Source organism: Numenius arquata, chromosome 1, assembly GCF_964106895.1.
Source record: "Numenius arquata chromosome 1, bNumArq3.hap1.1, whole genome shotgun sequence".
In the NCBI taxonomy this organism is placed as follows: domain Eukaryota; kingdom Metazoa; phylum Chordata; class Aves; order Charadriiformes; family Scolopacidae; genus Numenius; species Numenius arquata.
The window spans coordinates 139,797,101-139,821,247 of record NC_133576.1 but is presented as its reverse complement, the minus strand read 5'-3'; the positions used below and the strand labels follow the sequence as shown (position 1 = coordinate 139,821,247).

Here is a 24,147-nt window from a genome sequence, read left to right as displayed (position 1 = left end):
CTCCAAGCGTCATGCTTATCATATAAAATCTGGATGACCCGTAAGGAAAATTCCTTCAAAGAGTGTGCGCTTTCACAGAAGTGGAATTCGCCACCCTTTGGGTCAAGCTGTCATCCCAGTGAGGGAGAGGAAGGAGAGGAAAAGAGGTAAAGAAGGTTTCACACTGGAGGACCAGCACTCTTTCTTCCTCATCTTCTGCTCTGCAGGTCCAGAGCTGCCTCCTCTTCTGGAGAGCCTGCCTCCCCCTGTATAACGGAGCTGGTGAGGGGTCTGGAGCATGTGTCTTGTGAGGAGCGGCTGAGGGAGCTGGGGGTGTTGAGCCTGGAGAAAAGGAGGCTGAGGGGAGACCTTCTTGCTCTCTCCATCTCCCTGAAAGGAGGGTGTAGCCAAGGGGATGTTGGTCTCTTCTCCCAAGAAACAGGTGATAGAACAAGAGGAAACAGCCTCAAGTTGCACCAGGGGAGGTTTAGGATGGATATTAGGAACAATTTCTTCATGGAAAGGGTTGTCAAGCCTTGGAATGGGCTGCCCAGGGAAGTGTTGGGTTTCCATCCCTGGAGGTGTTTAAAAGACGGATAGATATGGTGCTGAGGGCCATGGGTTAGTGGTGGGTTTGTCAGTGTTGGGTTGATGGTTGCACTCGATCTGAAACGTCCCTTCCAATCTGTATGATTGTATAACATCTTCACAGTCCTGGAAATGTGGGACTGGAGTGAAGCTCCACTTCCTCTGGGGGACTCCTGGGGCAGTGAGGCTCCGTTATTCGCTTGCTTCACACAAAAATTCAACATGAACCAGCAAGGTGTGCTTACAGCCCAGAAAGCCAACCATATCCTGGTTGAGGATGTGATATCCAGGTTGAGGGAGGTGATTCTAGCCCTTTACTCCGCTCTCATGAGACCGCACCTAGAGTACTGTGGGGTTCCCAGTACAAAAAAGGCATGGACCCATTGGAGCGGATCCAGAGGAGGCCATGAGAATGGTCAGAGGTCTGGAGCCCCTGTGCTATGGAGAATAGTTGAGGGAGTTGGGGCTGTTCGGCCTGGAGAAGAGAAGGCTCCGGGGAGACCTTGCTGCAGCCTTTTGATATATAAATGGGGATGTAAGAAAGATGGAGAGAGAGTTTTTACCAAGGCTTATAGTGACAGGACAAGGGGTAATGGTTTTCAACTGAAGGAGGATGGCTTTAGATTGGACATAGAAGAATATTTTTTATGATGAGGGTGGTAAGACCCTGACCCAGGTTTCCCAGAGAAGCTGTGGCTGCCCCATCCCTGGAGGTGTTTAAGGCCAGGTTGGATGGGGCTTTGAGCAACCTGGTCTAGTGGAAGATGTCTCTGCCCAGGGCAGGGGGGGTTGGACTAGGTGATCTTTGAAGGTCCCTTCCAACCCAAACCAGTCTGTGATTGCTATGAATGCCTCGGGGAGAGAGACAGCACAAAGCGCTTTGTGTTGATGGGAAGGACTTACCCTGCTCCAGCCAGAGCTCCATTGCCTTCAGCATAATTCCACACCTCACCACCGCTTCTCTGCGGGCTGTGGGGGCTTGTCCGTCTGTCTGCAGCTCATCACGATGTCTCTCATCAGCACAAATGCACAAGGGCAACCCTTGAACATCAGATACAATAAATCACCCCATTTAAAGTCCTTTAATTTTCCTAGGACCGGGTGGCAGTGCTGACTTACAGTCTCAACAGCAGCGAGGGTGAAATAGAGGTTTCCAGCTCTGCCATAACATGTCCAGTAGAGAGCCTCACCTGAGTCCATGGTCAACTACTGCTGGTCCGTACAGACGTCAGTGTTTAAAAATGGGAAACATCAGTACCAGCAATGCCGTGGGTACCTTTACAGTCCACATGAAGATTGTTTTTTCATGGCCATGAGTACCGAGCAAGAAATAACTTGCTGCTTATATAAAGGCGAGGACCTTTCCAGTGGAAAAAAGAGCCAACTGTGAAAGGTCTCCAGGAAAGCAGGCGGGTTGTCAAATGCTAGAGCAAATCTTTTTTTAAAGCAGTTGCTGTGTCTGGTGAATACATGTTCATTTGACTGCTCTACTCTTGGGCTGATGAGGCTTGAAACGGTAATAAGGGGGTGGCACTTTTTCATGGGAATGAATGTATTTATTATCCTCAGAGGCTTCAGAAATGCTGGATTCTCAACCATCCATTAACTTGCTCTTCAGAACGGTTCCACCCTTGCTTTCAGCTTTTCCTCTATTTTTACATCCATTTAGCATGAGTGGGCTGAAATAGTTGCACAGCAAGGCGGCGAGTGAGTGATGGGATATCGGCGGTAACGTGGGATGATCGGCGTAGAATGAAACCTGGTCCAGCCGCAGGGCTCCCTGCAGCATCGAGGTGCCTTTGCAGATCTGGATGCTTGCCCTTCGTAATGCCCGAGGAGAGATTTGGGTAGATCTTGACATGGAAACGTGTGAAATGCTGTGCTCGGTTCAACCGTTAAACGGTTCTGCGTAATTAGGGACAAAAGAAAAGGTTATGCCATCCTTCCTTTGTGTCCAGTTTTGGGCCCCCTACCACAAAAAGGACATCGAGGTGCTGGAGCAGGTCCAGAGAAGAGCAGCAAGGCTGGTGAAGGGTCTGGAGCACAAGTCTTATGAGGAGAGGCTGAGGGAACTAGAGTTATTCAGCCTGGAGAAAAGGAGGCTGAGGGGAGACCTTCTCGCTCTCTCCAACTCCCTGAAAGGAGGGTGTAGAGAGGCAGGGATCGGTCTCTTCTCCCAAGTCACGGGCGACAGGACTAGAGGAAACAGCCTCAAGTTGCGCCAGGGGAGGTTCAGGTTGGATATTAGGAAAAATTTTTTCACTGAAAGGGTTATCAGACATTGGAATGGGCTGCCCAGGGAGGTGGTTGAGGCACCATCCCTGGAAGTGTTCAAAAGACGGGTTGACGTGGTGCTGGGAGACATGGTTTAGTGATGGTGTTGCATTTTGTTGTTTTGTGGGTGTTTATTTTTGTCAGTTGGGTTGATGGTTGGACAAGATGATCTTGAAGGTCCCTTCCAACCTAGAAGATTCTGTGTGATTCCTGCTGTAGTTGCATTTGTGAACTGACAAACCAGGATTCACTCAGCTTCATAGAATTTAAAATGTTAAGCATAAAACGAAATAGAATCAGTTACGGAGGGCTTCACCTCCGTCCTTCTGAGTTGGAGACTGGTTCTAGACTTAAACTTGATTTGGGGAGTGTACGTTTTGAGCTATAATAGGAGTTTCAGTACAATAGATTTGCCCTTTAAAATGCATGAGGCCAAATTAAGTGAAATCTAATGGATGAGATGTCTTGATGTTTTAGTACCGAGTTTGACCCCGGTTCCGACTAAAGGGTGGTAGCATCTTAAAACACACTGACAATCTAACGCACAGTCATTTGATCTTACCTGTAGCATCCTGAGAGCCCTTAGTCTTAAAGTCACTTGTGACAAAGGATTCCTGGCTGGTAAATCAAGTGCTTGGTCTTGGAAGCGTTGCTCTCTGTTGACCTTGGAGCAGCCCCGTGCCCACCGAGGCAGCTGGACCCATAGAACGAGCAGCCTGATAGCACTGGGTCATGGCTTGTGTGACGGGATGAACAAGGCTGGCCATGAATACCTACAGTGATGGGGCAGGAAGACCTGCTGTGTATCAGATGGGCAACTGTGTTGTATCAGGGCAGCTACACAGCTAATTTAGGTGGGATAAATCATAGAATCATAGAATGGTTTGTGTTGGAACGGACATTAAAGGCCATCTAGTTGCAACCCCCCTGCCATGGGCAGGACACCTCCCACCAAACCAGGTTGCTCCAAGCCCCCTCCAACCTGGCCTTGAACCCCTCCAGGGATGGGGCAGCCACAGCTTCTCTGGGCAACCTGTTCCAGGGTCTCACCACCCTCACAGCAAAGAATTTCTTCCTCATATCTTACCTAAATCTCCTCTTTTTCAGGGAGGGTCACCTCCCTACCTCCCACACACCAAGGGGGGCAACTCCCCGAAAGGCAGGAGGAGATACAATGCAGAATTAGTTCCCAGATGTCCTTCTCAACTATTTTCTCCATGTCGCCCAATCATCACATAATTAGGCACATTGTTTCTGGTCTCATCACTACCAGCAAGCAATGTTCAAGAGCCTTGCTGCAAGTCTGGCTGGTGGAGGCTCTGGAGGAGCTACGTCAGGAAGCCTACATGGTGTCTGCTCTCTAATTTCTTAGCTCTGGGGTAGTTCCTCAAGTACTGAATTTGCACGTTCGTGTCACAGGATGCGACTTTTTGCAAGAATTAATTCCCAGTCAGTCTAAAGGGAACGGATTAACAGCAGGGTGAAGTTGAAGACATCGAGTTTCTCACATTTCTGTCCTGAGAGGTATACATAAATACTACTTTTGAAGAGTTTCTGAGCTCTAGGCAATAAAGAATGAGAAATGGTGGATGGGCTTAAAATCATAGAATTGTCAAGGTTGGAAGGGGCCTTTCAGATCATTGAGTCCAGCCATCAACCCAACACTGACAAACCCACCACTGACCCATGTCCCTCAGCACCATGTCTGCCCGGTTTTTAAATCCCTCCAGGGATGGTGACTCCACCACTGCCCTGGGCAGCCTCTTCCAAGGCTTGACAATCCTTTTTGGTGAAGAAATTTTCCCCAATATCCATCCTAAACTTCCCCTGGAGCAACTTGAGGCTGTTTCCTCTTGTCCTAAAACACAAATGTGGCTTAAAATACAACATGAAAGTATTTTGCAGGTGAAAATACCTTGGTTTTGATGTGGCTGACCTGAAGACGTGATCGTAAAGTCAAAATGTTCCTGGACCTGTTGCAGCTTCAAAGCTGTTGCTCAGCAGAAGCAATCTGGCAGAGAGTGTTTTAGGGGTTTAAAAAGGAAAATGAGTGAAATGGTGCCTTGAATTTATCTGTCTTGGAAGAGCGAATGGACAGGTTTGTGTCCAAACAGCTTTTGAGTCCATTGGACGTTGGCCCATTGGATGAGCTCTTGAGGTAGTGCAGCAAGTGTCTGAGCAACGGTGAGCCGGGGACCTTGGTGGCAGTGGTTCAACGGGATGAAGTGTGGTTTGGAGAGCCTTGGTCCTGCACTTAGATAATGACTTTATTATCTGTCCTTGTAAAAGTCCTGGTGATAAGGCCGCTATTAGGAGCGTATCACTGCTCGAGACTTGCTAGGAAAAAGAAGAGAGGAGAATATTTTGTCTTGTAAATTAATTTAGGCTGCTTGTAGCAACGTAAGCCCTAATCAGATAACGGCCAACAGAAACTTATTCTTGAACAATTAAATGGCACATTTTGGAAATCTGCGTTTTAAGTGACAATTCTTTCACCCGGTCACCGGTGGAAGGCTGAAACGTGGCCCAAACCTCCTGTGCTCTCTAGCTGAAGAGAAGTAAATTCTTTTTTTTTTTTTTTTAAGAGTTTCAAGAGCAACTAAGTCCTGCAGAGACCCAGCGCTGGTGGATTGTCAGTGCTGCATTGGCTGGTGTGTGATTTAGATGCTCCTGACAACTTTGCTCTCTGCTTCTGATCTGAAGCTGGAAGCTCACCCATACGTGGCGTGAAATTAGGGGTGGATGGATTATTGTTGTGGTGGATGAGAAGTTCAACGTGAGCCGACAGTGCGCACTCGCAGCACAGAAAGCCACCTGCATCCTGGGCTGCATCAAAAGAACCGAGGCCGGGAGGGTGAGGGAGGGGATTCTACCCCTCTACTCTGCTCTTGTGAGACCCCGCCTGGAATACTGCGTCCAGCTCTGGAGTCCCCTACATAAGAAGGACGTGGACCTGTTGGAACAGATACAGAGGAAGGACACAAAGATGATCGGAGAGCTGGAGCCCCCTCTGCTGTGAGGACAGGCTGAGAGAGTTGGGGGGGTTCAGCCTGGAGAAGAGAAGGCTCCAGGGAGACCTTATAATGGCCTTCCAGTACCTGAAGGGGGCTACAGGAGAGATGGGGAACGACTCTTCGTGAGGGAGCGTAGCAACAGGACAAGTGGTAATGGTTTGACGCTGAAAGAGGGGAGATTGAGATGAGATGTGGGGAAGAACTTTGCTGTGAGGGTGGTGAGAGCCTGGCCCAGGTTTCCCAGAGAAGCTGTGGCTGCCCCATCCCTGGAGGTGTTCAAGGCCAGGTTGGACGGGGCTTGGAGCCACTTGGTCTAGTGGGAGGTGTCCCTGCCCATGGCAGGGGGGTTGGAACTGGATGATCTTTAAGGTCTCTTCCAGCCCAAACCATCTGTGATTCTGTGGATGGAGGTTGCTCATTTACGGCAAGGATGGGCAGTGTGTGCTGAAGTCTCCTTTAGATACAAGCAGACAAACGGGGAGGAGATCTTTGAATTGGCGTTTCTCCTCTAAAACTTGCCACAGGTGCCTTTGCTGTGGGGTTTTAATGTCACTTTGTCCCTTGTGCATGGTCTTTCGGAGCCTGGCAGTGCTCTAGGGTGTCACAAGGCTTATTCTGGTGGCTTGTGGGACGGATGAGCTGGAGCTCGTTTGCACCTTTGCCTGCTGATATCTCTGTTTTTTATCTCCTACCCTCTAATTTCTTCCCAGTAATTCAGCTTTTTTTGCTGTATTGATGTACAGAACAACCACAGCGGCCGCGTAAGAGCTCGGTACCTGGGGACCAGGAATAAACTAAGCCCAAAAGGCTTTCCAGGATGGAAAGAGCTATCTTAAATGCCCCATCCAACCCTTTCTCGTCTCGTGCAGAAGAGGTCTGCGGTGAGCTCGTGTGTATGGTTAGACATGAATTTGTCATGTATGTAGGCAGTAAAATATATATAGCTGGAAATATAAACTAACAGCTTTATTATGGGCGTTCTGAGCATAATCACGAAGGAGCCTGGGCTAAACAAACGCGTTTGAAGGCTGTGTGTGCCTCTCTTTTAACTTATCGCAGGAACTCCTTTACCAGCGCATCTCCTAAAGGTTTGTGCGTTATAAAGAGGGAGGGGGGTAGCTGGGACTCGCAGCTTAAAAGCCGTTAATCAAAAGCAGCGTTGCCCCAAAGAGGACAGGGATGAGCAGAGGTGGAAGGAATGGGTTTAGAAACATTTAGAAATGCGTGAAAAAATTGAAGGCGGCTTTAAAATACCCACTTGATGCCGCCCCGTGTGCTCTTGGCTTTGCACAACCAGTTATTGCCTTGTAATTTCTAAAGCAGTTCGGTTGGTGCTTCTCAGAGCTGCCGTGCTCTAGATTGTCCTTGGGGAGAACATTAGATGAACACTGGCTTTCCTACTCCTATTGATTGCGGAGACGATATTAAATTAAAATAAAGCAAGAAAACAACTTTGGGTTTCTTCTGTGAGGAATCTAATAAATTTTGTTCCATCTGTTTTCATCTCATTTTCTTTCCTGCTGTATCACTGCTGTAATAAGGCCCCCGGCCCCAGCAGAGACAGGGTCCCATCAGGTGCAGATCGGTACAAGTAGAAGGTAAAGGATACTTTTCTTTCTTTCCCTGAAGTTTTTGTATCCCCAGCAGGAAACCCATGAAGCAGCACTCAAACACAAAACAGCTTGCTGTTATTCTTGCAGATTCAAGTTGAAGGGGCAAGAGAGACGTGGCAGGAGTGGAGCAGGGTCTCCAAGAGGACCAGGGGTTTTACAGGAGATCTCTTAGATTTTTCCAGGGGGAAAATCAGAGCTGGATGCTGGATGCTTGAGAGCTGCCACCGCTCCTGAGCTCATCCCTGGTCCTTGGATCCAGGCTTTGTCTTATACCCCAGGGAATGTAAGACATGAGGACCATCATGGGGATTGCAGCTTTTGCTTTCCTCAGGAAGCTTGTTTGTGGTCATTTTGGGGATGAAGAAGAGCCAACAAACATAAATCCTAACAGCTCAAAACCCAATAAGGTGTAAAAATGTCTCACATATTTTTAAACCCAGCGGGTTTTGAGCGCTGGGGATTTTCAAGCGCGTTTTCCCTGGCACAAATTGCCCCTCATTCTGCTGCTTTCTTATCTTTTCAGTATGTCCAAAAAAGGAGCAAACCACATTAATTTTCCTGCACCTTTCGCATCTCCGCTTCCCCTTAAAATAGAAAGGACAAGTTTTCTTGCTGGAGGTCAGCACTTATCAAAGTTTATGAGATCGGAGTGGAAGATAGAGCTGAGCAAGGCTGGCTGCATCTTTCCGCATCTGAAGCTATTAAAGCTTCCTTGATAGAAACGGTATTTATCTAAAATGCAATTATTCTGAAAATGGCCATAGCTTGCTTTCAGAACAACAAAAGATACCACAGTCAGCAAGATACGCTCCTACCAAGCAGAAGTTAAACTCACAAAAAAAGAGAAAGAAGACCTAAATATACAGTTGTCTCCATCTGCCTGAAATAACCGTGAAGTTTTTCAATAATTGGCTGGATGGAAAAGCTTACCCAAAGCCACAGTTTTCCTGTGGTCTGAAAGTGGTCTGATTTATTTCAGGCTTTTTTTTTATGTAGAAACCTAATGTTGAAACTTTTGGTCTGAGGAAAAGCGAAGGGTGTGTGTTTTTTTTTTTTTGCCGAATTTGGTAGTGTGTGAGTGCTGGTGATACCTCAGGGGGGCACAGATGAAACATTTGCTGCATGTCGCCACACAGGACTACGTTTGTCATGGTTGTTGACTTAAGGACTACTAAATAAGGGCTATTATTAAGGACTACTGCAGCAGTTCATGGGATTCAGGATTTATCTGGGGGGATTAACCATCAGCAAAGACCAAAGAACCTCTTGGTGTGCCCCAAGAGGCTATCATCTAGATCCCATCCCTAGCTGATGAGCAAGGGGCTTCCCAAAACCACGGCAAGCACACACAGCCATTGGCTACTAAACCACATGCCGAGGAGGTAAAACCCTGTGTAGAAACACAGTTGAGAGAATTATAGGGAAAATACGCTTGGTGCGGTCAAGAAGTGAGCTGGAGTTGGTTTAACACCCCAAGCCAGATTGGTCAGGGGGCAAAGCGGGATCATCGAGGTCGAGCAGGCAACAGGAGGACCCTGGAGCAGTGAATGTCCTGGAAAAGAAACAGTTACCTTCTAATGAAGCAGGGAGTAGGCAGGGATATTTCTGATTTAAGATCTTCATCATTAACGTTCTACTTGCAATCACTGGATCCGCAAATAACTTTCGGAGGAGCTTCTTGATTGCTAAAAGGCTGTACATATTCCTGGGTACGGTGACAACATGGTTTTATGTAGCCTGAAAAAAAAAAAAAAAGAATCTGTTAAACTGCTGCTTATCCAACATTAACTACAGCAATTTTTAATTAACCTGATTTAGAAGCCAAATATATCACTGATGAAAATGAGAGGGTAGAACATACAGTCATTTATTCCAGTACACTGGTCATGAGTGTTGAATTAGATTTATTCAAATGAACCTCAAAATTTTGCCGCAGTAGTCGGCTGTGTGCCGGGTGCCAGGTTTTAGAAATCTGCTCGTCGCCGAAGAGCAAGGAGCTTTGGGGCATGGGAGGGAGGGAGGGATTGCGATGTGTTTCTGTTGCTGCTCAGAAAGGGGGAGGAAAGACCCACTCTTGCTTTTCTTTAATAAAGCAAAAAAAATAACCCCGATGGGGTGTGAATCGACTGCTAATTACCTCTTTCCAGCCTTTGTTGGCAACCAGCAGACAGCGTCGTCGGTGGAGCTTGGCGTGGAAAGACTCTCCAAGGGTCATTTTGTCTGCCGTTGGGTTGGCTCTGCTCTGGGACGGTGGCCAACGAGATGCGCAGATAAAGCGGGGCAGCGGCTGTGGCCGTGAAGCACAGCAAAGCCAAACTCTCTGCCAGCAAAGGAGGATTAACGTGTCCCATTTGGTCTGTCAGAGGGATTTATGCGGGAGCACGTAAGAAAGTATGGAGTTAGTCAAGTGTTACCGTTTTCAGTCGGGAAGACTTCCAAGAAATGGAGGTAGAGCAGTAAACAAAAACAAAATGGGGCAGACCAAGGTGCAGATGTTGTCGTCTCTGGTCTTCATGCTCTTGCGAGACCCCACCTGGAGTACTGCGTCCAGCTTAGGAGTCCCTAACATAAGAAGGACATGGACCTGTTGGAGCAGGGCCATAGGAGGCCACGGAGATGCTGGGAGGGCTGGAGCCCCTCTGCTGGGAGGACAGGCTGAGAGAGTTGAGGGGGTTCAGCCTGGAGAAGAGAAGGCTCCAGGGAGACCTTATAATGGCCTTCCAGTACCTGAAGGGGGCTACAGGAGAGATGGGGAACGACTCTTCGTGAGGGAGCGTAGCAACAGGATAAGGGGTAATGGTTTGACACTGAAAGAGGGGAGACTGAGATGAGATGTGGGGAAGAACTTTGCTGTGAGGGTGGTGAGAGCCTGGCCCAGGTTTCCCCGAGAAGCTGTGGCTGCCCCATCCCTGGAGGTGTTCAAGGCCAGGTTGGATGGGGCTTTGAGCAACCTGGTCTGGTGGGAGGTGTCCCTGCCCATGGCAGGGGGGTTGGAACTAGATGATCTTAGGACAAGGACATAGGGTGTATCATCATCAAGTTCACAGATGACACTAAGTTAAGCAGGAGTGTTGATTCCCAGGAGGATAGGGAAGCTCTACAGAGAGACCTAGATAGATTGGAGCATTGGGCCAACATCAATGGTATGAGTTTCAACGAGGGCAAGTGCCAGGTTCTGCACTTGGGCCACAATAACCCCAAGCAGCACTACAGGCTTGGGGAAGTGTGGCTGGAAAGCTGCCTGGAAGAAAGAGACCTGGGGGTTCTAATTGACAAGCGGCTGAATATGAGCCGGCAGCGTGCCCAGGTGGCCAAGAAAGCCAATGGCATCCTGGCTTGTATTAGAAATAGCGTGACCAGCAGAAGTAGGGAGGTGATTGTGCCCCTGTACTCAGCACTGGTGAGGCCACACCTGGAGTATTGTGTCCAGTTTTGGGCACCTCAATCCAAGAGAGATATTGAGGCGCTGGAGCAAGTGCAGAGGAGGGCAACGAAGCTGGTGAAGGGCCTGGAAAACAAATCCTATGAAGAGCGGTTGAAGGAGCTGGGACTGTTTATTCTGAGGAAGAGGAGGCTGAGGGGAGACCTCATCACTCTCTACAACTACTTGAAAGGACACTGTAGAGAGGTTGGTGCTGGTCTCTTCTCACAGGTAATTAATGACAGAACAAGAGGGAATGGCTTCAAGCTCCAGCAGGGTAGGTTTAGACTGAACATTAGGAAAGAATTTTTCACAGGAAGAGTGGTCAGACACTGGAACAGGCTGCCCAGGGAGGTGGTTGAGTCGCCATCCCTGGATGTGTTTAAGAGCCGTTTAGATGTGGTGTTGGGGGATATGGTGTAGGGGAGAACTTTGTAGTGTAGGGTAGATGGTTGGTCTTGATGATCCTAAGGGTCTCTTCCAACCTAGACGATTCTATGATTCTATCTTTAAGGTCCCTCCTAACTCAAACCATTCTGTGATTCACGGAGGACAAGAACTTCTAATGAAGTAAAAGTTTGGTGCCAGACATCTGCACTGTGCGTGGGTGCACACAGGGACTTGGGTCTTGACCGTACGGTGATTTCCAAGCCTCCACGTGGCTGACTGCTTAGATGATTTCCCCTGAACTCCCTATGACCGATCCAAGTGAAGGTGATGAAAATTGAAGATGCTCTGCAACCTTTTCTAAAGTGCCCATTAAAATCTCATGTGGCTTCAAAGGGTACGAGCTGCCATGCGTGTTCCTTCCAGGTGGCCTGGCAGGTAATCGGGTCCCTCCCAGGGATGGCAGTTGTGCAGCCATGGGTGAATACAAGGGCTGGCATGTTTTCATGCAACGTCTCTACCTTCCCTTTAGCAAGAAGCTGTGCTTAATGGAAGTGCTGACAACCGAGGACTCGGGCTGGGTGCTGAGCTCTGCTTTTTAGAATGCAAAGTGCTACGAGGATCGAACTACGATGGCCGCAAGGAGCCATCAAACCTTTCAAATAAAGCTGTGCTGGTGGGTTTTCGTAGCTGGATTCTGCATTCAGTGTGTGTATTTTCTTGGTAGTTTCCTTCAGAGCATGTTGAACATTCCCGCGTTCTGCATTCTGGTTATCGTCCCCCTTTTCTAGGGGAATAAAGCTGAAATATTGATGATGTCACGTGTAGGTCTGTAGAGCAGATTTATAGTTCTTCCTATACCCTGGCCAACTGAGAATACATCAGTGCTCTACCTCTCAGCTGTGCCGACGGCCTCTTTGCTCACACAGGTTGTTTATTGCTTTCCAGAGATGCTTTCCTCTTCTCTCTCCCCGTTGACAAAAGCCTAATTTCTCTTTTTTTGTTGTTGTTGTTTCTCGTCGCAGGTTATCCGACGGGCTATCCCACCGCTGCCCCAGCCTACAACCCAAACATGTATCCCACCAGCAGCCCCGGCTACGCCCCAGGTAAGAATCTGTGTAAGGAGATGAGATGGGGTGTGTTGAAGCGTGCGGGAGGATTTTCCTTTTGCTGCTCAGTGCACGAAACCCAGCAGTTTCTTGCCAGCGAATACTTTCCAGGGAAAGGGCTTGTGTTAAGCTCTTCCCTTCCCATCTCCGCCGTTAACTTCACGCCCTCCGTTGGGAATATTTGTCTGTGTTGCAAAGTACTTCTGAGCCATGAATTATATCTTAATACTTATCCCAGGAATTTTACAATCCTCATCCCTGTGATACCTGCGCATCGATGGCTTTTCATATTTTCTGAATACCTCACGCTATCGCCCCGAGATTGCCTTTCCCTTCCCCCTGCTTGTCTTTCTCTCCTCCTTCTATGCCATAGATGCAGAAACCATGTCCTGTTTGGTGTCTGGATCGATCATGCTATGTCTCTACTGTCCTCCTCTTTTCTGTGGCACTGATGGATGCTGGGTCTTTCCTAGTGTCTTCTTCTGTCCAGCTCCTGCCTTCACAATGCCCTAAAATGGTTCTTCCAAAGATGTAGCAAACTATTCTGGCCAAACTCAGGAACTCCTCTGCCTTAGCCTTGGTGTCCTGGTTATCTTTGATGGCACCAGCTGCACTCTTCTCCATAAAATCTTGTTTTCCCTTGGCTTTCCCAGTCTGGCCAGTTGTTTTCTACCTCTGCTGCAGCGTGTCCATTGGGACATATTTGTCACCTGCTTCTTCCGTGAAAGCTCGACCAGGCTGTGTTCCTTTATTCCCTTCTCTACTTCTCCTCCTCTATCTCTGGGAAGACTTACCTGGAGGTACAAGTTCTTCATTTTTCAGGAAGGTCTTAATTTTCCACACCAGCCGCGTGCTCTTTTGCATCCTCCTTTGCAGTTCCTCTGAACCATCCTACCAGCCAGGCTGATGGGGAACATATTCATCTTCCATAGCTCAGCCCCTGCCCTGGAGCCCGGCTCTCTCTGCTGCCATCTCCAACCTTGGCAAATTCTCCTCCATCCTTCCTGCTTTAACCATGTAATCTCCCTCCTGCTCGTTTCCTGCACAGATTATGTGTCTTTATTTACAGAAACAACCCCCCCTCCATTCATTCTTGGTGTCCAGGACATTACTACTCTTTCGGCTCGGCCAGCGATGTCTGTCCTCTTCACCTCTCCCTTGTCCCTGCTGCTTCTCTCCCCTCATCGCCCACAAAACCATTTCTCAGTTGAATTACTCCATTAGCAATGGGATTTATTTTTTTTTTATGAAAGCCCATGACCAGTTGGCCAAGCTCTTTCCCTTCCCTGCTGTTGAGCACCATTTCTCCACACCTCCCTTCTGTCTTTTTTCTGCTGTTGTCTCTTGGCCAAACATGTACCCAAGCCATGGCTCTGGGGATGCAGAGAAGGGTCTGGATGGAGGAGGACACACACAGGTTTGGGACCTTCCCTCCTGGCCAGAGAGAGCTGGAGAGGAGAAAGCCATCAAAGATGTGGGTGGCATGAATACAAACCCCATCATGCCCCGTCCATCACTTTGAGGTTGAGCACTTCATCTACATGAGGTCAGGAAACGGGGAAATAGCTTATGGGCAGGGGTTGCCAATGGTAGAAGATTTATGTAAATTAGGACAGAATGTAAATTAATCACGGGAGCTGCTGGCAAATAACTTCCACCAAGGACACTTCTTATTCCAAAAGAAGGTGACCTTCCACCATTTCTAAGTCAGAGAAGTTACTCCGAAGCAGGAGTCATGGTGTAATTCCCACCTGTCCACAAGGACTTGTCTTCGCCACAGCACGGACTAATGAGGTTCTGTGCTTAATGAGGAATATTTGAGTTGCTCTGCTAAATCAATCACTTGCCTTTTTATGCTTTCGAGCCCAAACTTGGAAACCTTTATAGAAGTCTTTTTCTTTTTGGAGTTGAAGACTTCTCTTGGGCTCCCACCAGGAAATAATTTAACTGAAGTCAAACCTACATTTAAGTACTTCACTGAAACCAGCCCTTTGGAAGAACCAAGCAACATTGAGTTTTTAAAGCGCGGTCAAGTTCTCTGCTTTCAGCAAAATTACCCGGGGGTCGGGAGCCTCTTGGCATGACAAAGGGTGATAGAAACCCAAGGGCTAAGTACCAGTTTCAAAATATAACTTTTATCCAGAGACAATTAAAAGAAATGTAGCATAAGAAAAGGAAATCTCCTATTTAACAGCAACCTTGAGATCTCATTGCCTGGAGGAGTTGTGGCTGCCCCATCGTTGGAAATGTTCAAGGCCAGGTTGGATGGGGCTTGGAGCAACCTGGTCTGGTGGGAGGTGTCCCTGCCCGTGGCAGGGGGATGGAACTGGATGGTCTTTGAAGGTCCCTTCCCACCCAAACCATTCTGTGATTAGAACATTATTTATTAGCTGTGGGGTTTTTAGGCTGTAGTGTGTGTTGTCAGAGCGTTTTCTTTAAGGGATGCAGTCACGTAGGTCAAACGCAACGATTGGCAGTGTCTGAACTGTGCTTGGAAAAGCATTTCTGAAATGAAGACTGAGCCTTTTTTTCATGGGTTTTTATGAAAAAGGCCAAAAAAAAAATCTCTTGCTCACCCATTTCCAAGCACACACTGGGGATGAAAAAAATAATATCTCGCCCTTTGTTTTAACTTCATGGCTTTTCACTTGGCCAAGATGTTTATTCTGAAGGCTTCGCCTCAAAGGAGCTGTGGGATTTTAAAACTTTGGAATAAAGCTGTCTTTTCAGCTAAGTGTTCGGCAGTCATTGGAGTGAAATAGATGCTTTCGTAACGAACACAAAGCCAGACTTTGTGGCAGTCTCCCTAAACCCTTTCTCCTCCAAATTGCCAAGTTTTCAGCTGCCGTAAAATCAGTGGATCCCCAGACTCGGGAGCTTTCCAGGACTGATGAAGCAGGAATGAGGGTTTCGTTGCCAAAAACTTTTGGTGCTGTCTTCTCCTCATCACAGTTTAAATTCACTGTTATTTTGTAAGGTTATTAAATAAAGCCGTTTACTGCGGATGACTCTGGAAGGGATCTGTTGTTTGGTTTTATGTGCTTCTGGTCGGGTCTTTAGCTGCATTTCTTCCCACTGAAAAATCTTAACGTGTAATATGAAACAAGTTTTGCTCCCCAAAGATGTGTGCCGGCCACCCTCGAATTCCCCTGAAGGATATAACACGGAAAGAGTAAAGCGAAAAGAGCTCCATAGCATAAAAAAAAATATCCACAAATGTGTTAGTGGCTTGTCCTGCCGGAGGCTGGCAACGTCCTCCCAGTTCAGCCAGGGGTGTAAATACGGCAGCGTTCCTGCCTATTGGCCTGGACATCATCAAACGTCCCTTGTCCCCAGCTCTACCACTGAGTGGGGAGATGGCCAAGGGGACACCCAAGTGAGAGGGAGCACCAAATCGCTGCAAAACAAGGAATTTTTGGGGAGTCCGTATTGCTTCTTGTACATCTCAGACACCATCCTTGGGAGGCTGGAGTTTCCTCTTAGACAACAGACCCCAGGAATGCTGCGTTGCTCTCCAAACAAAATACTTCTCTTCGCAAAGTCTTGATGAAACCCACACATTCCCCTGGAAAGATTGTATTTCAGCTCAGTTTAATTTTCCAAATTAAAAATAAGAAAAACAAAAAGCAAACCACCACTAGGAAATTTTCAAGTTTTTTGAACAGTTGCAGCAATTGCCATATTTAGGGAAGATTTCATTCCCTTTTAGGTGTATAGACCTTAGATCTCTAACACTTCCAGCCCAGGTCGCCCTGTATTGAGTGGAGAGAAAGACAGACCTCCCCAGAGAGACATTTAGCCCATCTTTGGGGAAAAACTCCCCATGGGTGCCTCTGTCCTACCAGGAGAGCTTGAGATGAATCCTACCTGGGATGTCCTTCATGCTCATGAGGAACAGGAACCCAAGGGGAGATTGTAGATGTTCGCTCAAGTAACACTGGTATAGTCAAGATACCCTCGGAGAAGATGACCTCTGGGATGATGTTTTATGGGATTGCTTGCTTGGCCTAGGTTGGGATAGTAGGAATAGATTGAGGAATGGGACCCACCTGGTGTGTACAAGGGTAGGTCATGGAGTGGGCTGAAGGACAAGCCTCCTTCTCTCAAACAAAGAAGTTGCTTGCACTCATAATAAAGACAAGAAAGAGGTGGATGTCCCAACCCAGACAGCGAAGAAACAGTCAAAAAGACCAGGAGAGAACAAGGAAACACAGGGATAACACTGGAAATTGGGGTTCGCGCAGACGGGCAGCAGCGAGCCCTTGGGCACCCCTTCTTGAGCCCCATCATTTCTTCAGTGGCATCTACAGCCTGTGTCCTCCACCCAGCAGAAAGGAGCCCCCACGCTCAGCGAGGGCCGGGTTTTCCATCCGCTCTGGTCTCTCCTCCCTTAAATACAGCTGGATCGGCCTTCAGAAGTTGCATCGAGATTGTTTGCTATGGAATAATCTACCCCAAACCTTGTTAGTCAGCGGCTTTTATAAGCAGAAAAACACGAAGACTTTGATTTCTCCCTACCTTTGTCCTGGTGGCTGTGGGTGTCCTCTCTTTCATTCAAGATGCTTAAACCTCCCCCGTGCTTTGATTCTTGCTATGTTTTATCGCTCCAATTCTTTGCAGCGAGCAGCTCTGCAGATTAATTAAGGCTGGAGTTACTGATTTTTGATTTTTTTCAAAAGGCAAAGCAAATAGTTGTCTCTTGCTTTAGATTTGCGTGATGGGAAAAGGGGAACCCAAAACCCTGGCCAATCTTCTTTGCGCCGGCCTTTTGTTCACTCCCCTGACGCTCCTGTCTGAAGCGCAATCCTAATCTTTACCGACTTGCTTTCTCTAAAAAAAGCCACCATCCTCCGATCATTTTTGTGTCCCCCCGTACCCCCCCTGCCACATTTTTCACTGAATTTCACTGAATTTTTTTAGAGTTGGAAGGGACCGTATAGATCATCTAGTCCAACTCCCCTGCTGAAGCAGGATTGCTTAGAGAATGCTACTCAGGACTGCATCCAGGCGGGTCTTGAAAATCTCCAAAGAAGGGGACTCCACACCCTCCCTGGGCAGCCTGTTCCAGGGCTCTGGCACCCTCACCGTGAAGAAATTCTTTCTCATATTCGAGTGGAACCTCCTATGTTCCAACTTGTGCCCGTTGCCCCTCGTCCTGTCACTGGGAACCACTGAAAAGAGTCTGGCTCCCTCCTCCTTCAACCCACCCTTCAGATACTTCTAAGCATTGATAAGGTCTCCCCTCAGCCTTCTCTTCTCCAGGCTAAAGAGTCCCAGCTCTCTCAGCCTTTCTTCATAAGGGAGATGCTCCAATCCCTTAATCATCTTTGTTGCCCTTCGCTCTACTCTTTCCAGTAGTTCCCTATCCCTCTTGAATTGGGGAGCCCAGAACTGGACGCAGTATTCCAGTTGTGGCCTCACCAGTGCAGAGTAGAGGGGGAGAATGACTTCCCTCCACCTACTGGCCACACTCTTCCCTATGCAGCCCAGGATTCCATTGGCCTTCCTGGCCACAAGAGCACACTGCTTGCTCATTGTCATTTTGCTGTCTACCAGGACTCCCAGATCTTTCTCTTCGGAGCTTGGCTCCAGCAGGTCCACACCTAACCTGTATTGGTGCCTGACATTCTTCTTTTGTGTTACCCCAGCTTAATGCTCGGGCAAGAAAGCTTTCGCAGCCGTCTCGACATTTAAATTTCATTTGTCTGTTTATGAGTCTTAAAAAAAAAGTAATAGCTGTTCATAATTTCTGTATTAACAATCTCCTGACGTCCAGAGAGCTGACAGGTCATTTTGCCTTGAGAACAAAAATCTTCCAGCCCGTAACGCACTAAAACAGCGAGGAAATGGTGAAGATTAAAATTGGTGCCCCTCAACCCAACTCCTCTTGTGCAGAAACCTCCATCCTCCCTATAAACAATCGCGCAGCTCTTGAAATCAATGCGCTTTAATATCACGGCAGGGTTTTATTCCCACACACACACTATTTGGAGATTTATCTCGGAGGAGGCATGGTTCAGAGCCCTCGGCTTGTTCGTGTGCAGCCGGGAGGAAAGATGCTCGGGTGGACTGAGCCAGCGGCTGAGCAGCCGGGGACGCACAAGCGCCAGTGACAAAAAGCCCGTGCGATGCCGTGAGCGAGGACGGCATCCACCGACATCAGCTTTAGAGGTAGAGCAAAGGCTACGGAGGCAATCCTGGCTCGGATCTTTCTTAAATCTAGAGGCTTTTTCAAGCTACTTGCGACTCCCTGCCGGTTTTTATTGAATTATATTTATTAAGATCTCAATTCTGCCGCAGGCGAGATGCCACATTAACAACTCTGGAAAGCACGCATGGGCTCCACCGCTCAGGATCTCCCAGCATCACACCCACTGTCGGTGGTCACTTCTCTACGGAAAATAGACTGAAAGGAGAAAAATTAAGAATTTCTGAGAGACAGCTAACGAAAAACGAGCTCCGTAAAATATTCCGGCAGTGGGTAACGCGCGACAGAGCAGGCGGCGTCCTCAACTGCGTTAAATGGAATTGAGTTAAAGTAATACTGTGGTTCAGTGGCTGATTTAAAACCAGTCGTCTGTATCGGTACAGAGAGCCTTTACTCAAATTGAATCAGCTGCTGTCATACAGGAGGCTGGAAATAACCCCGCCGCGGAGAAGAACATGCTGCTGGGGTTCATGCCGTCCGTCAAACACACTTGGAATCAGAGGGGAGTCGGCTTTATTTTTAAAATCTCCGATTCTGATACGGCAAACTAATTCTAAGTGTATTTTTAAGGGATTTTAGATGTTGAGCCTTTAGCTGCCTCGCTGTAGAAAGAGATGCTGTGCGGTCCCCGCAGAATCCCGTCCACCGACAAGGTTCTTCCGTGTCAAACGTCCTGGGAGGGGGGTGGTACCTCCTGGCAGAAATCCTTCAGGATCCCGAAAAAAGCAATCGCAAACCAAAGTTTAATCTGCTTCAACATGTGATTCTCCATAAGTAGGTTAACCAGGCAAACGTGTCCCATAGTACTACTTGGAGTAGAGGTTGGAAAGGGTGGGGAGAACGTCCTTTGTTTGTGATTTCCGAATTTGTGGGATGTATTTGAAAGTGAGCTGTTAACCTTGAAAGAAAGTCTTCAGTACTGGTTTGATCACTCTCTGTGATCACTCTAAACATGTTCCTCAGATGAGCTCCCTCTGGTTAGGTGCCTCTTGCCCCAAACCTCATGAGTTTTGCTTGGCTTCCATGCAAAATCTTAACAAGGGATCAACCACCGAGCGAGGATGAAGACGTCCTCTGCTCCTGCCCTTGGTGTGGTTCACCCCAAGTGAAGTCAAGTGCATCGGTGGGGGTTAATTTTTGAAGGGTCGTTTTCAAATACCTGGTACTCATGTGCCATCCACTTTCATCCTTGGTGTCCTCCAGACACTCACGCTACAGTCCCTGGAAGTCACAGAATCACAGAATGATATGGGGTTGGAAGGGACCTCTGGAGATCATCTAGTCCAACCCCCTGCCAGAGCAGGTCCACCCAGAGCAGGTTGGACAGGAACATGTCCAGGTGCGTTTTGAATGTCTCCAGAGATGGAGACTCCACCATCTCTCTGGGCAGCCTCTTCCAGTGTTCTGTCACCCTCAAAGTAAAGCAGTTCCTCCTCATGTTTAGATGGAACTTTCTGTGTTCAAGTTTGTGCCCGGTACCTCTTATCCTGGAGTCAGTGATGCTCACGCTCTTCTGTTGACCTCAAGGTTCCCAAGACCCTGGGATCCACATGGAAAATGAAATGATTTAGTGCCCCAAACTCTGTAATTGCCTCAATCAGAGAAGTGTAAGGAGATGTAGAGAGAAGTTTGGAGAATTCTAGAGTCCCCTTGGTCTGTGCAGGTCCAGCAGCAGCGAGGAAAGGAACATGGTAACTGGAACCGGTTTTCCTCCAGGAACCAGAATTCCTCCTTCTCTCAGTGTCAGGTTTTTGGTGAATATTTGCTAGTGTTTGATAAATTCTTCACCAGTTTATTTCAAACCAACCCCTCTCAAGGCATAGAGAACAGCCAGCCACTGCATCGCTTGCAAAGCTCAGCCAAAGGAGCCCTGTGTCAAGCAAGGGAATTAATTTCTTCCCATCCCGATTCATGGAAACACCACCAGTGTGATTTCACTGTTGCGTTTTTCCATATTTGTTAGAGGGACACAAGGCAGGCTACAAGATCACTGCAAAACACCGGCATTGCAAATTCTGAGGCTTCCAATAAGCTCGGTTATTTAGGACAGTGTTATTAAAAAAAAAAATAAAATGTATTCCTTTCAAGTATGTAAAAATGAGTGCCTGAAATCACTCTGCTGCAGAGACAATTTAAAAAAAAAATAAAAAAAAATAAATGTATGTCTTTATTAAGCCTGGTGCATGTTTCCTCCCAGGCATTCTGTCTTCCTGAGATGGTTGTTTTGTTTTAAGTTCCTTCATTAAAGCGTGCCTTTTTTATTTTCCTGAAAGTAGGGCGCACACTTTTTCGCACGGAGGCTGGCTCATGCTTTAACTGCATTTATTAATAATGCAGGGGAGGATAATGCTTTGCATCCATTACTTCGGTGCCCTCAGAGAGCAGAACGGAGATTTCTAAAATCAGCCTGGGAAATTAGGGGTCTCGTTGGGGATGCTGTGGGACAAGGATGGAGGCTCTGATCCCCCCGTTCCTGCTTCTGGGTGCTCCCCAGAGGAAACGTGGCTCTGCAGAAGGGAAGTGTAAGCATTGTCTTTTCCCACATAAGTGCTCCGAACCATCCTCTATAGGTGCCCAACGATTATTTAGGGACATCAGTGAGTCCCCTGAGATGTATATCTTGGGGTCTGGCAGGGTGAGTATCCTACAGAGCTTTGCAAGGCTTTCTAAAAGCCAGTGCTCCCACCATTTTGAGGCACACGGTAATGGGACTGCCCGGGGAATTGGGCTTATTGCAAACGTTGTACGAGGCTCAAGGCCGTATCCACCACAAATAAGATTGGCAGAGGGAAGCGAGGAATATATATACCATATATACTGGTTGACAGAACGAGAGGGAATGGCTTCAAGCTCCAACAGGGTAGGTTTAGACTGAACATTAGGAAACGATTCTTCACAGAAAGAGTGGTCGGGCATTGGAACAGGCTGCCCAGGGAGGTGGTTGAGTCACCATCCCTGGATGTGTTTAAGAGCCGTTTAGACGTGGTGTTGGGGGATATGGTGTAGGGGAGAACTTTGTAGAGTAGGGTAGATGGTTGGACTCGATGATCCCAAGGGTCTCTTCCAACCTAGACGATTCTATGATTCTACTGCATCATCTGCTTCGTCTTTTCATTGTGATTCTGTACTCCAGTTAATTAATGGGATTTTCTTCGGGCACATCTGGTTCATCTTTTTCTCTTTTCCACTTAAAATATGTCCTGAACGTTACCACGGTGGCTAGAGGTCCTTGCATAGAGACAGACCAGACCCAACCCTGCAGAAACCCATGCTCACATTGCTTGCCCAGTTCCCACCACTCGATTTGCCGGGGATCCAACAGATAGTGAATAAAAGCTCTTTATTTTTCAATGGACAGCATAGGCGAGAGGCCAAACCAAATCCAGAAGACACTGGTAGGAGATAGACCTTAAATGATATCAGATAATCATGGCTGGATTGTAACCTTGGTGCATTGTAGCTCTTGCAAAGGACCAGGAGATATTAATGGTCCGAGAAGCCTCCTTGGTTCACCTTTTGTGTAGTTTTAAGTGATGGATTCTCCGAGGATCCGTGATTTAATGTAAAGAACATGCGTAGCTATAAGTTGCAAGCTCCCAGCCATCTCAGACCCAAATTACCTTGATTTTTCGGTAGGTCTAATGTGGAGAGGAGAAACCGCAGAGGAAGGATTCATATAACATCTAAATAAATTGTCTCATCAGTCTTGGAGATTAAAACCTTTGTGAAATCCAGAGGCAAAAATGAATCTGCTTTTGAAAAAAAAAAAAAGTCTAAGTGAAAGAGCATTTCTGTCTCAGCGCTGGGAGTCAGCTCTCCAGCGTGATGTTCAGGAGTGCAGCATACCATGGAAAATAAAGGAAGGCAGTTGGGAAATCCTTAATAACTCGCAAACCTTTGGAAGAGGGCACAGGCTCGGAGCAGAACATTGATCAGTGCTCGGGTGGAGGGGAAATTGCGCTCTGAATCTCTCACTTCCCACAGACCTCTTGGTTTTCTCTTGAAGAAGGTGAGGGAGGAGAACGTTTCCACATCTCCAACAACGGAGCAGCAGCCAGCCAGATCTTGCACCCATAAACATCTCCACACAGCTGAGGATTGCCATGCCGTCCAGTAAAGCATCGATGCTGGGTGTCCTCCATGCTCCTGTATTTCTGTCCCACACCAGGAAGATGGTCTCATTGAGTTTTCGGTTGATCAAGAGACCTTCAGCAGTGCTTCTCCGTTCTCTCTGGGCACTAGTGTCCAACCATTAGGACCTTTGGTGTGGCTCATGTAGGCTGTGGCACCAGCGCTGATTCCTCCTTGGCCTCCTCAATCACTCATCCCCAACTTCCAGCCCTGTGCAACTTTGGATTTACACTTGCATCTTCAGAGAAGGTTAATTAAGAGTCTGAGCAGACACGGAGGCTTTGGAGGGGTTCAAAACATCATTGCTCTTGCCTTTGGGGTGCAGAAAGGTTTACAAACCCTGACCAAGTCATGAAGTCCTTTTTGTGGGGCTCAGCCCTGGCCCCCCAGGGGGGAGGAATTTGCTTGGGAGTTGAAGTTACAAAGTGCAGCTTTAAAATGTCTTCATGTGTTACTTCCTTGGGGCCATGGAGAGGATAAGGAGCCCACCACCTCCTCCTGGGGCCGTGGTGTCCCTCCCAAAAAGCTCCTTTTTCTGCCCCCGATGGCTTTGTCCAGGCTTGGCTGGACAGAGAACAGCTATCAGAAGCAGTTCTCTGCCTGCAAAATCACGCCTCTTTTGTTCCTCTCTTGCCCAAAGGTCCTTTTTATATTTCTCCAGAAGTCTCTTGAGTTTGCAGATCTGACCCAGAATCCCTTTACGTCATCTCTGTCCCTAACGCCACCCATGCGGGGAGAATCACAGAATGATATGGAGTTGGAAGGGACCTCTGGAGATCATCTAGTCCAATCCTTCTGCCAAAGCAGGTCCACGTAGAGGAGGTTACACAGGAACTTGTCCAGGCGGGTCTTGAAGGTCTCCAGAGAAGGAGACTCCACCACCTCTCTGGGCAGTCTCTTCCAGGGCTCTGCCACCCTCAAAGTGAAGAAGTTCCTCCTCATGTTGAGATGGAACTTCTTATGTTCAAGTTTGTGCCCGTTTCCTCTTGTCCTGTCACTGGGCACCACTGAAAAAAGACTGGCCCTGTCCTCTTGACACCCTCCCTTTAAGTATTTATAGGTGTTGATGAGATCCCCCCTCAGCCTTCTCTTCTCCAGACTAAAAAGCCCCAAGTCCCTCAGCCTTTCCTCATCAGAGAGATGCTCCAGGCCCCTCAGCATCTTTGTAGCCCTCTGCTGTACCCTCTCCAGCAGTTCCCTGTCCTTCTTGAACTGGGGAGCCCAGAACCGGACCCAGTACTCCAGGTGGGGCCTCCCCAGGGCAGAGCAGAGGTGGAGGATGACCTCCCTCCACCTGCTGGCCACACTCTTCCTGATGCCCCCCAGGATGGCATTGACCTTCTTAGCCCCAAGGGCACATTGCTGGCTCATGGTCATCCTGTTGTCCCCCAGGACTCATAGGTCTTTCTCCTCAGAGCTGCTC

The 24,147-nt window shown here is 47.9% G+C and overlaps 1 protein-coding gene across 3 annotated transcripts in view; it reads left to right on the top strand.

Annotated features, from left to right (window-relative positions):
• FAM168A (family with sequence similarity 168 member A) overlaps positions 1-24,147 on the top strand; it is a 261,845-nt gene that overhangs the window by 219,496 nt on the left and 18,202 nt on the right. For 2 of the 3 annotated variants that reach the window (XM_074152155.1, XM_074152163.1), the window contains exon 4: positions 12,302-12,382. In XM_074152155.1, coding sequence (XP_074008256.1) covers positions 12,302-12,382 — 81 coding nt within the window. Of the gene's footprint in view, positions 1-12,301; positions 12,383-20,978; positions 21,015-24,147 lie in introns of all 3 variants that reach the window. The other variant, XM_074152148.1, reaches the window with a different exon arrangement.